Below are 14951 nucleotides of genomic sequence, written 5' to 3' on the forward strand. Positions count from 1 at the left end.
AAACAACCACAAAATAATGATGGATTCCCTGAAGGACGTGGGGAGAAGTGATTGAGGTCTCAGTACCAGGTGGCCTGGGGCTGAGCCGGGTCAGCTCTTGGGGATGAGAGAGGTAGCAGACATCTGGTTCACCTTCTCATCCTCATCACCCTGTCCTGGTACATCAGAGTCAGAGTCAGGGACAGGAGGGCTGAGGGTGTCTTCTTCATTCTTCTGCAGCTTTATCCAAAGTAGGTAAAATGGGCAGATTCTCTGATGCAGTCATTAGCTATGCTTTGGTTGTATTTTTACTGGGTTTGGACAAAGATCATTGACTGAGGAATGTTCAAAAAGTAGCTTAATATGAGCTTTGAAATACAGATGGAAACAGGATCCAAACAGCTTGAGGCTTCATGAATAAAATCAAAACTGTGTTTCAGAGTTAGCTTCATAAGGGTAGCCACAGAACACCTTAATATTTTAATTCTATATTTACGACATGTTACTCTGATTTTTGAAGTAGCCGTTTTAATCTCAGACTCTTTAAAAGATACATAAATGCCCATAAGTTTCAAAGAGCAGATTTCAGGTTAGCTGAAATTAACCTGCAAACATGGGGAAATGCAAAAATAAAACTCTACAGTAAGATAACACTATATATCCATCAGATTGACAAAAATTAAAAACTCTGACAATAACAAATATTGCCAACGTTAGGGAACAATGGGAATTCTCCTCTCCTGCTAATGGGAGCATTTCAATACTTTGGAAAATCGCATGGTAAAATGTCATGTCAGTGTGAACTAGCAATTCGTCTTCCAGAAAAATGCTACAGAAATGCATGCTTATATGCACCAGCGTACATGTACAAGAATTCAATGCAGCATTAATCACTAATAGCCCCAAAATGAAAACTACCCAGTGTCCATTAATGGTAGAACAGATAAAAAACACATCATGTTTTTATACAATGGGATATTATACAGCAATGAAACTTAACTACAGCAACATGCAGCAACATAGACACATCTTAAAAACATAATACTGAAAAAAGAAGCCAAAGATTACAGAGTAATATATGATTACACACATAAAGATCAAAAGCAAGTAAAATATGATAATTTGTTTAGGGGTATTTCCTTAGGAGGTAAACTATAAGGGAAAACAAGGAAAGGAATACCATAAAAGTCAAGACAGTAAATGCCTTTAGGGAAGAAAGAGAGCCATGCTAAGGAGCATCCTACTGAAGAATGAATGGGTCAACCAGGAAATTAAAGAAGAATTAAAAAAATACATGGAAACCAATGAAAATGAAAACACAACTGTTCAAAATCTTTGGGATGCAGCAAAGGCAGTCCTAAGAGGAAAGTATAGAGCAATACAAGCCTTTCTCAAGAAACAAGAAAGGTCTCAAGTACACAACCTAACCCTCCACCTAAAGGAGCTGGAGAAAGAACAGCAAATAAAGCCTAAACCCAGCAGGAGAAGAGAAATCATAAAGATCAGAGCAGAAATCAATGAAATAGAAACTAAAAGAACAGTAGAACAGATCAACGAAACTAGGAGCTGGTTCTTTGAAAGAATTAACAAGATTGATAAACCCCTGGCCAGACTTATCCAAAAGAGAAGAGAAATGACCCAAATCAACAAAATCATGAATGAAAGAGGAGAGATCACAACCAACACCAAAGAAATACAAACAATTATAAGAACATATTATGAGCAACTCTATGCCAGCAAATTAGACAACCTGGAAGAGATGGATGCATTCCTAGAGATGTATCAACTACCAAAACTGAACCAGGATGAAATAGAAAACCTGAACAGACCTATAACCACTAAGGAAATTGAAGCAGTCATCAAAAATCTCCCAAAAAACAAAAGCCCAGGGCCAGATGGCTTCCCAGGGGAATTCTACCAAACATTTCAAGAAGAATTAATACCTATTCTTCTGAAACTGTTCCAAAAAATAGAAACGGAAGGAAAACTTCCAAGCTCATTTTATGAGGCCAGCATTACCTTGATCCCAAAACCAGACAAAGACCCCATCCAAAAGGAGAATTACAGACCAATATCCCTGATGAACATGGATGCAAAAATTCTCACCAAAATACTAGCCAATAGGATCCAACAGTATATTAAAAGGATTATTCACCATGACCAAGTGGGATTTATCCCTGGGCTGCAAGGTTGGTTCAACATCCGCAAATCAATCAATGGGATACGATACATTAACAAAAGAAAGAACAAGAATCATATGATCCTCTCAATAGATGCAGAAAAACCTTTTGACAAAGTACAGCATCCTTTCTTGATCAAAACTCTTCAGAGTATAGGCATAGAGGGTACATACCTCAATATCATAAAAGCCATCTATGAAAAACCTACAGCGAATATCATACTCAATGGGGAAAAACTGAGAGCTTTCCCCCTAAGGTCAGGAACGCGGCAGGGATGTCCACTATCACCACTGCTCTTCAACATAGTATTGGAAGTCCTAGCCACAGCAATCAGACAACAAAAAGAAATCAAAGGCATCCAAATCAGCAAAGAAGAAGTCAAACTCTCACTCTTTGCAGATGATATGATACTTTATGTGGAAAACCCAAAAGACTCCACCCTGAAACTGCTAGAACTCATACAGGAATTCAGTAAAGTGGCAGGATATAAAATCAATGCACAGAAGTCAGTGGCATTCCTATATACCAACAACAACACAGAAGAAAGAGAAATTAAGGAGTCGATCCCATTTACAATTGCACCCAAAACCATAAGTACCTAGGAATAAATCTAACCAAAGAGACAAAGGATCTGTACTCAGAAAACTATAAAATACTCATGAAAGAAATTGAGGAAGACACAAAGAAATGGAAAAACGTTCCATGCTTATGCATTGGAAGAACAAATATTGTGAAGATGTCAATGCTACCTAGAGCAATCTACACATTCAATGCAATCCCCATCAAAATACCATCCACTTTTTTCAAAGAAATGGAACAAATCATCCTAAAATTTGTATGGAACCAGAAAAGACTCCACATAGCCAGAGGAATGTTGAAAAAGAAAAGCAAAGCCGGCGGCATCACAATTCCGGACTTCCAGCTCTATTACAAAGCTGTCATCATCAAGACAGCATGGTACTGGCACAAAAACAGACACATAGATCAATGGAACAGAATAGAGAGCCCAGAAATGGACCCTCAACTCTATGGTCAACTCATCTTTGACAAAGCAGGAAAGAATGGTCCAATGGAACAAAGACAGTCTCTTCAACAAATGGTGTTGGGAAAATTGGATAGCCCCACATGCAGAAGAATGAAACTGGACCATTTCCTTACACCACACACAAAAATAGACTCCAAATGGTTGAAAGACCTCAATGTGAGACAGGAGTCCATCAAAATCCTAAAGGAGAACACAGGCAGCAACCTCTTTGACCTCAGCCGAAGCAACTTCTTCCTAGAAACATCGCCAAAGGCAAGGGAAGCAAGGGCAAAAATGAACTATTGGGACTTCATCAAGATAAAAAGCTTTTGCAAAGCAAAGGAAACAGTCAACAAAACAAAAGACAACCGACAGAATGGGAGAAGATATTTGCAAATGACATATCAGATAAAGGGCTAGTATCCAAAATCTATAAAGAACTCATCAAACTCAACACCCAAAGAACAAAGAATCCAATCAAGAAATGGGCAGAAGACATGAACAGACATTTTTCCAAAGAAGACATCCAAATGGCCAACAGACACATGAAAAAGTGCTCAATATCGCTCGGCATCAGGGAAATCCAAATCAAAACCTCAATGAGATACCACCTCACACCAGTCAGAATGGCTAAAATTAACAAGTCAGGAAACGACAGATGTTGGTGGGGATGCGGAGAAGGGGGCACCCTCCTACACTGTTGGTGGGAATGCAAGCTGGTGCAGCCACTCTGGAAAACAGTATGGAGGTTCCTCAAAAAGTTGAAAATAGAGCTACCCTATGATCCAGCAATTGCACTACTGGGTATTTACCCCAAAGATACAAAAGTAGGGATCCGAAGGGCTACGTGCACCCTGATGTTTATAGCAGCAATGTCCACAATAGCCAAACTGTGGAAAGAGCCAAGATGTCCATCGACAGATGACTGGATAAAGAAGATGTGGTATATATATACAATGGAATATTATGCAGCCATCAAAAGGAATGAGATCTTGCCATTTGCAACGACGTGGATGGAACTGGAGGGTGTTATGCTGAGCGAAATAAGTCAATCAGAGAAAGACATGTATCATATGACCTCACTGATATGAGGAATTCTTAATCTCAGGAAACAAACTGAGGGTTGCTGGAGTGGGGGGTGGGGTGGGAGGGATGGGGTGACTGGGTGATAGACACTGGGGAGGGTATGTGCTCTGGTAAGCGCAGTGAATTGTGCAAGACTGTTGAATCTCAGATCTGTACCTCTGAAACAAATAATGCAATGTATGTTAAGAAAAAAAAAAGAAGAAGATAGCAGGAAGGGAAGAATGAAGGGGGAAATCGGAGGGGGAGACGAACCATGAGAGACGATGGACTCTGAAAAACAAACAGGGTTCTAGAGGGGAGGCAGGTGGGAGGATGGGTTAGCCTGGTGGTGGGTATTGAGGAGGGCACATTCTGCATGGAGCACTGGGTGTTATGCACAAACAATGAATCATGGAACACTTCATCTAGAACTAATGATGTAATGTATGGGGATTAACATAAGAATAAAAAAATATACATATAAAAAAAGAGATTTCCATTTTTTCTATAAAGGGAAGCCTCCTTTTAATTACTTTTAAATATAAATATTATTTATTCAACCTTTCTAATAATAAAACTCTATGTTATATATAGAAAGCTTTGAAAAACTAAGAAAAAGGCCAAAGAAAATTCTTTTCACTCATAATCCCACCATTACTACTCACTTTAACGTTTGGATATATGTCCTTCTCTTATTTCTCTATGTACATATATTATTTTATAAAATTGGAATTACATTCTACCTACTGGCTATCAATCTTGCTTTTTTACTTATGATTTTCACATAGAGGTAAATCTTTTTATGTAACAGAAAAAAAATTTTTAAAGATTTTATTTATTTATTTCACAGAGAGAGACACAGCAAGAGAGGGAACACAAGCAGGGGGAGCGGGAGAGGGAGAAGCAGGCTTCTCACTGAGCAGGGAGCCCGATGTGGGGCTCGATCCCACGACCCTGGGATCATGACCTGAGCGGAAGGCAGACGCTTAACAACTGAGCCACCCAGGCGCCCCTATATAACAGAAAATTTTTTTAATTTCACAGCATGCTACCAAAAGGAAATATCATGATTTATTGAACATATCCACTATTATTGGAAATTTTCTTCATTTCCAATGTTTCATATTAAACATACTTTTTCAGTGAGTAACCTTGTTAACTCTTTAAATGCCATTTTAATTATTTCCTATGAAAAATTATCAAAAGCCAAATTTCTGAGTTAAAGGCTGGGTAATTTTTTTCCTACTCCCTGCTGAGCAGGGAGCCTGAGGCAGGGCTTGATCCCAGGACCCTGGGATCATGACCTGAGCTGCAACCGCTTAACTGACTGAGCCACCCAGGTGCCCCTAATGATTCAACACTTTGATACAACGCTTGGCGCTCATCACAGGTGTATTCGTTAATCCCCATCACATATTTCACTCATCCCCTCCCCTTGGGTAATCATTTGTTTGTTCTCTATAATTAAGATTCTGTTTCTTGTTTTTTAAAAGTTCTAATATTACAAAATTTCTTGAAGGGATAGTGCTTAATATTTTCAAACTTTGACAAGATAACTCAGACACACTGATACCAAAAAAATCTCTTTCTGCCCCATAATATAGAGATTCCAAATAAGAGATTCCAGCATCTCATACACCTATTTGGATTATTATGCTACTTGAGAAGGAGTTGCTTACACAGTTTTACCAAAATTCATTAGAACTTTAATAAGCAGATTTTTTTTTAGATACAAGAACCTAGACTAACTGGTCTTGTGGTTTCCATAGCAGGCAAGTCAAGTGCTGTTAGATCTGTGGATGTTTGGGGCACTGGGTGGCTCAGTCGGGTGGACGTCTCCCTTCAGCTCAGGTCATGATCCCAGGGTCCTGAGATCAAGCCCCATGCCGGGCTCTCTGCTCAGTGGGGAGTCGGCTTCTCCAACTCCCTCTGTGCTCTCTCCCTGTGTTCTTTCTCTTTCTCTCTCTCTCTCAAATAAGTAAAATCTTTTTTTTTAAGGTTTTATTTATTTATTTGACAGAAAGAGAGAGCACACAAGCAGGAGGAGTGGGAGAGGGAGAAGCAGGCATCCCGTGGAGCAGGGAGCCCGATGTGGGGCTGATCCCAGGACCCTGGGATCATGACCTGAGCCGAAGGCAGACGCCTAATGACTGAGCCACCCAGGTGCCCTTAAAATCTTTTTAAAAAAAGAATCTGTGGATACGCTACAGAATGATCAAGCAAAATGAGGTTGTCTGTGCTAAGGGGTATTTGTACTAATCACTGTGTTGTGTTTCTGGTGTAAGAACATAAATCCAAAGTCACCTTCTGATAGAAAGCCATGGACAGTGTGGAAATTAAAGGCACAATTTAAGAGCAGTGATTGTGTTTGATGGATGATGAGCCTAAGAAAATAGAAGCCAGCGTCCCTTGCACACACGGCCACTGGCCCTATGCTAAATGCTATGCTTGCACTGCATCATTTCAGCCTCAGGAAAAAACCTCTGGGTAAAGTACCATCCTTATTCCTGTTTCCAGATGGGAAGAAAAAAAAAAAAAGACCTGGTGCTAACAGAAGTCACCAACAAAGATCTATGTGCGTTTTCTCTCTGGGAAGCACCTGGAGAGTGCAGATTTTGTGTTATTTCTCTCTATCTCCCTTCAGGGCTAGCACAGTGCTCAGCTCATGCCATTAAATGATTGTGGAAGTTATGTAAATTTAGGTTTCTGAATTTGTTCTTCTCTCAGGTGAGCTGGGAGGAATATGCTTCAGCGAGAGTCCACATGGCTTACCTCACAGGGGACAGAGGGATCATGGATGAAGATGGTTCCTTCTGGTGGACTGGTAGAGCTGATGATGTCCCAGGTGTGTTGGGGTCAGAGGCGGTAAATGCTTGTGGTTACTGCTATTGAGCGTGGGGCTGTGGTGGTCTGGGGAGGGCTCTGGACCACCTCAGATACATAAGCATTACAGAAAGTTTAGAAAATGCAAATAAACAAAAATAAAAAAATAAGAGTCATTCACCATCTCATATTTTGGTGTATATTCTTCTAGTCTTCTTTCTTCGTATATAGAAACACTTTTTTAGTAGAAGTGATTTCAAGGAGAAATCTTCTAGCATAACTTGTCTTTTTCATTCAGCAATATAAGAGAAATGTTTTTCTGTGCAATAATGCATATTTACATAATACCATTTTAAAATTTTTAATTAAGTAAAACATATATTCAGTAAGTACACAAATCTTACATGAACAGCCCAATGAATGTTTACATATTTATGCACCTGTAATCACATTTAGATTAGGACATAAGATATTCCCAGCACCCTAATAGGCTCCCTCATGTCCTCACGCCTCTGTGAAAACTGAACTCCTCCTTTTATGAACTTAGAAGTAAATTTCTGTACCTAAAAGCAGTTTCAGGAATTGGGAAAAGTCCATTAAATCCTAAGAGCAATAAATTCTGAGTGGCAGGGCGCCTGGGTGGCTCAGTTGGTTAAGCGACTGCCTTCAGCTCAGGTCATGATCCTGGAGTCCCTGGATCGAGTCCCGCATCGGGCTCCCTGCTCGGCAGGGAGTCTACTTCTCCCTCTGACCCTCCCCCCTCTCATGTGTTCTCTCTCATTCTCTCTCTCTCAAATAAATAAATAAAATCTTAAAAAAAAAAAATTCTGAGTGGCAGATGCCTGCAAGCAGATTCCATGGGCCATCCCAATTCAGACCTGGCCAACCACAAAAGTCACAGGAATGTTAAATATGACAAGCAATTTGAACATCCCACTCTCTAAATCGCAAACCTGCTTTCCCAGTGTTTTGACACAACTTAAAAAACTCAACTAAAGTTTGCTCAGGAAGTCTCTCCTCTGAGCACTCCCTACTGGAGTTAATTCTGAATGAACCACTTCCTTTCTTTACCTCTAACTGGTCTCAAGGTTTACCTTTAGCCTCTCTTTCCATCAGTAACTATTATTCTGACTTCTAAAACCATAGATTAATTTTGCCTGCTCCCTTATACAAATGGAATCATCCCGTCTGTACTCTTTTGTGTCTGACTTCTTTCTCTCAAAATAATGCCTGTGAGATTTATCCATGTCATTGTATCTGTATCAATAGTTCATTCTTCTTCATTGCTATGTAGAATCCCATTGTATGAATACACCTAAAATTTACTTATCCACTCTACTTTTGGTGAGAGAATGGGATTGATTCCAATCTGGGATAACATGAATAAAGGTGCTTTGAATATTATTCTACATGTCTGTTGCTGAATATATGCAAAGATTGATGATTGATATAGATCTAGGAGGGGAGATGTGAATCATAAGGTATGCATATTTTAAGTTTGATTAAGATATTACCACAGTTTTCTAATTCCCAATTTATACTCCTACCACAGTGGAGGCTGAATAAAAGTTCCATTTGCATAATTATGCTAAGCGAAATAAGTCAGTCAGAGAAAGACAAATATCAGATGATTTCAATCATATGCGGAATTTGAGAAACAAAACAAATGAGCATAAGGAAAAAGAGAGAGAGAGGCAAACCAAGAAAGAGACTTATAACTATAGAGAACACACTGATGGTTGCCAGAGGGGAGGTGGGTGGGGAGATGGGTGAAACAGGTGGTGGGGATTAAGAAGCACATTTGTTGTGATGGGCACTGGATGTTGTTTGGTTTGCTGAATCACTAAACCCTACACCTGAAATGAATATTATACTGTATGTTAACTGGAATTTAAAGAGAAACCTTTTTTAAAAAAGTTCTATTTGCTCCATACCCTCAACAACACTTGTTACTATGAATCTTTTAAACTTTAGTCATCCAGGTAAGTCTGCAGTATTATTTCATAATAGTTTTCATATAATTTTAAGGGACATGTAGTAGTTCATTCTGTCAAGATGATAAAGTTTTTTACTTTACTAATCCCTTATTGTTGGAGGTTTGGTTTTTAGTTTTTTTTCAATTTTTTACTTTATAAAACGCTTGGATGATCATCCTTTAACATAACATTTTTGTATGTCAGTATCAGAAATAAAAAAGGAGTTATCGCTACAGATCTTACACATATTAAAAAGACAGAGGTGCCTGGGTGGCTCAGTTGATTAAGTGTTGGCCTTAGCCAGTTTTGGCTTAGGTCATGATCTCAGGGTCATGGGATTGAGCCCCATGTTGGGCTCTGCACTCAGTGGGGAACCTGCTTGAGATTCTCGCTCTCCCTCACCCTCTACCCCTCTACCAGTCTCTCACATTCTCTCTCTAAAAGAGATAAATAAATCTTTAAAAAAAAAGATAACAAGAAAATACTATGAACAGTTTTAGGTCAACAAATTCAACAATGTAGATGAAATGGAAAGATGCCTCAAAAAATAGAACATACCACACAAAATAAAACAAAAATCTGAATGATCCGGTATCTATTTTAATAACTGAAATAATTATTAACAACCTTACCAGAAAGAAAGCCCCAGACCCAGGTGGTTTTACTGGTAAATCCTATCAAACATTTATGGAAGAAATAACATGAAACTTACAAAAACCCTTACAGACAGTAAAGGAGCAAGTAACATTGGATATTATCAGGTTTTAAGTCTTGGCCAATGTGAAAAGTGAATAATCTCAAAAAAAAAAAAAAGTGAGTAATCTTACTTGTCTTTTGATTACTAGTAAGATTGAAGTTTTTCTGCTGTTTACTGTCCTTTTTCGATTTTAAAATCTGAATGTTTATCTTTTTCTGACTCATTTTTTAAAGATTAATTTATTTATTACAGAGAGAGAGTGCATGAGATCGAGGCGGGGGAGGGGAGGACGTGGGGAAGGCAGAGGAAGAGACAGAATCTCAAGCAGACTCCCTGCTGCATGTGGAGCCTGACACTGACGCAGGGCTCAATCCAACAACTATGAGATCGTGACCTGAGCCAAAATTAAATCAAGAGTTAGACACCTAGCTGACTGAGACTGCGCATAGGGTGGTGTGCTGATGATGAAACGAAAAGTCCTCAATTTGCAGTCCTTCCACCTACATGCTATGGCCTATAATACCTGCTTGCCATTAGAGCACTTTTGAGTTAAGGTATTATCTCAAAGATCAAAACTGTGGGAGGAATGGATCACGGATCCAGTCCTTCCTCTATACTGGAAATCACTTACTAGATTTTCAGTAGCGCCCTGAGGCACAAGGAGACAGGATAGTTTGGTTTTGACGGAAAAACAAGATAGGTCATGAAAAACCAGAATATAAAAACCATAAAACTCCACAGTACAGGGACGCCTGGGTGGCTCACTCGTTAAGTGTCTGCCTTCGGCTCAGGTCATGATCCCAGGGTCCTGGGATCGAGCCCCTACGTCGGGCTCCCTGCTCGGCGGGAAGCCTGCTTCTCCCTCTCCCACTCTCCCTGCTTGTGTTCCCTCTCTTGCTGTGGGTCTCTCTGTCAAATAAATAAATAAAATCTTTAAAGAAAAAAGAAACTAATGATGTACTGTATGGTGAGTAACATAATAAAATTTAAAAATTTAAAAAATGGCTATGTCCAAAATTCATCAGATGCCATATTTTTGCCTGCAGATCTAGCTATTATTAAGGTCCCAGGGATATTCTGCACTTGACTCCCTGGGGGCCAGAGGAAACAGCCTTGCTGACATTTCTGCCAAAAAATCTGCTCAAAAGGAGCTTGAGAGTCAGGCCTCTGTCATGTTCTGAAGGGATGTCCTACCAATTGACAGTTTGGAAAAATTGATCAGATATGCCCAACAACTGGGCCCAGAGAAGGAGAAACAATGTTGGGAATCTAATGACTGATAAAAAGAGAGAATTCTGCCTTGGATCAAGTAACAATCTGGCCCTCCCCAAAATTCTAAAATTCCCATGCCTGACAATAGTACAAACCTTAAACCATTGGTCTAATAACAAACTGATAGTGTTCATGAACCAATATTGGTGGGGAAATATTAAGAAGGCTGCAAAAAAGTGCCTACCTTGCTCCTCCCATTGGTCCAAAATACAATCCTGGGAAAGAAATCCATACCTCCCGTGGGCATTTAAACTGCCCAATGAACCCTTTGAGATTTGGCAAGTGGATTTCATGCCACTTCCTCATCTCATGGAAATAAGTGTTAGTCAATGTGCCTATGTTTCCTCACTGGACCAAAGCTTTCCCTTGGAGAAAGGCCAATGACTCGTGTGTGGCTGAAATCCTGTTAGAAAAAATTATCCCTCCCAGGGAAGCCCTCTTGAACTACACAGTGACCAGAAAACCCATTCTACCGTGCAGGGCCCTCACCCCGTTTGTGATGTTTGGCCAGTTTTACAACACTTTCATTGTACATTACTAACCCCTATCTTCACAGATGGTCCAATGCAATAATGGCAATACTGGGGACTCAATGAGCAAAATGTGCAAATTTTCCAACTACCTGGGACAAAGGCATTGCTGTTACTCCTTCGAAATCTCAAGTCCACACCCTTTGGAACTCAGACTCTCACCCTTGGAGACAGTCACTGGACATCCATGCATTCGACCACTGCCCCTTTTGACCCACAGGTGGGAAAAGGGGATATATTTCAATAATGCAAACATCTAGTTGCTTCTATTAAAACTAACCATGTTGTAGCAGAGCAATCTTTTCACAGGCCACTCCCAGCGGACACTTACCTTGATCATCACACCTTGCAACCTGGAGAGTCTCTCCATTGGAAAAGACACCTCCACAGAGATTCTCTTCAACCTCCCTTGAGAGGCCCTTATCACATACTGCTAACCAAACCTTGTGCTGCCAAATCCCAGGGAATGGACTCTTGGGTCCACGGGACACATTTAAAGAAGGCACCAAACCCTGACTGGACCTGTACACCAGCTGGTGACAAGAAGGTAAATACTTCCCAAATTGCAATAGAAAACATCTGGGGAGACAGCTTGCCCCACATGTCCAGACCAGGCCTGCATTCCTTTTCTCACTGTTGCTCCTTCTACCTCTTTTGTGCAAAGAACATGCCATTTTCTGCATATCCCAGTCTCTTGCAAAAGGAGGAAACCTCTTTGGATTATGATCTTCCCTAAAATCGCCTCCTTTTGATCTTGTGAGCATTTCTAGAGGTTTAGAAGGTTCAGAATTCAAAAGTCTTTCTTTTACCTCAACTACTAACTGAATCCTGATTCTAATCCAAATGCATGGTTTCTGAATTTACAACATAACAGACCACTACTGATAACCCATATAGTTCTAAACAGTTCTTTTGAAAGAACAATACTGTTTTGAAATGTCCCAGAAGTATTCCTATTCTTGCAACAAGTTCTCTAACTATTGCTTCATGTTCTTCAGTGTACTCTATGTTCCCTAATGTGCTCAGTGATTTCATTCAGTGCATTCCTGCAGTATTTGTCTGTTTTGTTTCTAGCCACTGGGGGAGGACACTTCCAGGAGGCATACAGGACTCCGGGTTTGCCTTCAGTCCAAACAAGTGCCAATAAATATTTTCAGTTGGCTCCTTTCAGACCTAGGGTCCTGGATTAAAACCAGCATATGGTTTGGAATTGTCATCTTGTTTTTGATTCTGTACTTGCTGTCTCTCAGTCCTTTGTAGAAACACTGTCTCCAATGAAGTGATGCTGGCTCACTGGTCTCAGTCTTGAGCAGATACAGACTTCACATGGGAAGTTCGTGAGTTTCTCCCATCTAACCCTCCCTGTTCCTCAGGTGTCACTTGAGTAGTCTACAACTGCCATGCACATTCCCTCCAACATGAGACATGCCAATCTGAAAAAGCTTTGCTGGCACTGAAACACAAAACCACTAACTACAAAGAACTTGACTGTTGATCAGGAAGCCTTCCAGGGACACCTGGGCGGCTCAGTCGATTAAGCGTCTGCCTTTGGCTCAGGTCATGGTCCCAGGGTCCTGGGATTGAGTCCCACATTGGGATCCTTGCTCAGCGGGGGCCTGTTTCTCCCTCTGCCTCTCTGCCTCTCTGTCTCTCTCTCATACATACATACAAATAAATAAAATCCTAAAGAGAAAAAGAAATTCTCCCAAGGAAACTTTTTTAAAGTTCTTATTTACAATTAGTCCACATACACTATGATACTCATTTCAGGTGTACAATCTAGCGCTTCAACACTTCCAGGCAACACCTGGTGCTCATCCTAATCCCTATCACCTATTCAACCCATTCCCCCAAACACCTCCCCTCGGTAACAACAGGTTGTTCTCTCTACTTAAGAGTGTTTCTTGGTTTGACTCTTTTTTCTTCTCTTGGCTCATTTGTTTTTTTTTTCTTTATAAACTCCACAGATGAGTAAAATCATACAGTATTTATCTTTCTCTGATTTATTTTGCTCATCAAAGCAAATCTTGATCAGAAGGAGTGAGGGTGTTACACAAATACAATGAATCATGGAACACTACATCAAAAACTAACGTACTGCATGGCGACTAACGTAATAAAATTTTTTTAAAAGGGTAATTTTGAAAACTCCTAACGGGAAATGTCACAAAACACAGGCAGGAGGTTTGGGCAGGGGGAGCCCCCACACACTACCCCTCCAAATAAAGTGGGGACCCAACAGGAAGACATGGACTTGACCTCGCACATGGATACTCCACTACTCCAGCTAGCAGAACTCTATTCTCATCTCTATATCCCCCCCTCACCTCCTCCAACAGGGCTCACCCACGAGAAGCTACAACACTTGGAACTCCCAGATGCCACCAATGGACCTTCGGTTCTTAACAGCCTTCCAAATTGCCCCCTTTCCTCCTGAAAACAGGGAGCCTCTCTGATATTCCCCAATGTGCCTACGGTTGAATCACAGCTTCTCTGTCCTGCATTCAAGTCTCTTTCCTTCCAAAGAAACCCGACCTGGGCTGATAATTCCCTGAGAGTTTCTACCTTTAAGGTTACAAACTGGACGGTACTTGGTTTTTACCTGGGGCTCTGGTTCCAGCAGAAATCAGAAAGTGGGATCCCAGCTCATTCTTCTAGAAGGTCCTGAGAGGCAGCAGTTAGCGTCTTCACCTCCCAACTAAATGCTGCTCCCCTTCCTCTTAATTGGAGTCAGGATTTCTCCCCAGAAACAAGCCTGCATCTGTAACAAAACCACCACAGCATCTCTGACGGGGCGTCGCGGGACCCCTCCATCCACGGATGCCCGAGTCAAATACCTCTTGTTCAAATACCCTCAGGGAAAATAAGGACCAAACCAGGGCAACAGCCCCCCAAATGCAAGCGACTGTGCTGCTCACCTACCAGCAGGGCCTGGGAAGCCGCCCAGAGCCCCCTGCTCAGCACTCAGCCAACAAGGCTGCTTCTCCTTCGCTCCTCAGGAGGCACCAAGTTGCTGCAAAGGCCCCAGGTTCTCCCAGGGCGGCGGCAGAACTTGCTGGTAAACGCAGCCCTGGCTCTCGGAGGGTAGTGGGTCCTCGGGGGGCAGCAGAAACCTCTCCTGCCCTGCGGTGCCCTGGGTCAGAGAAGGCCATGAAGTCTTCCTACAGCAGGCAGTTGCTGCGCCCTCAGGGAAACCGCCCCCCCACCGTCGGAGGTGCGCGCGCGCCCCCGCCCCCCCCCGTCGGAGGTGCGCGCGCGCCCCCGCCCCCCCCCGTCGGAGGTGCGCGCGCGCCCCCGCCCCCCCCGTCGGAGGTGCGCGCGCGCCCCCGCCCCCCCCCGTCGGAGGTGCGCGCGCGCCCCCGCCCCCCCCGTCGGAGGTGCGCGCGCGCCCCCGCCCCCCCCCGT

The 14951-nt window shown here is 41.8% G+C and overlaps 1 protein-coding gene across 29 annotated transcripts in view; it reads right to left on the bottom strand.

The window, feature by feature from the left end:
• The window catches only part of LOC135364545 (transport and Golgi organization protein 1 homolog), a 51809-nt gene extending 37130 nt beyond the window's left edge, over positions 1 to 14679 (bottom strand). For 20 of the 29 annotated variants that reach the window (XM_064592647.1, XM_064592649.1, XM_064592662.1 and 17 more), the window contains exon 1: positions 7021 to 7088. Coding sequence is in view for 5 of the 29 variants with exons in the window: in XM_064592671.1 (XP_064448741.1) it covers positions 11878 to 12310 (433 nt within the window). In the remaining 24 variants the exon portion in view is untranslated. The other 9 variants (XM_064592671.1, XM_064592674.1, XM_064592673.1 and 6 more) reach the window with 4 other exon arrangements.
• Positions 14680 to 14951: the final 272 nt, after the last annotated feature.

This window comes from Mirounga angustirostris, unplaced genomic scaffold (genome assembly GCF_029215605.1).
Source record: "Mirounga angustirostris isolate CCGP_5_RB_7025 unplaced genomic scaffold, mMirAng1.0.hap1 SCAF_5, whole genome shotgun sequence".
NCBI lineage: Eukaryota > Metazoa > Chordata > Mammalia > Carnivora > Phocidae > Mirounga > Mirounga angustirostris.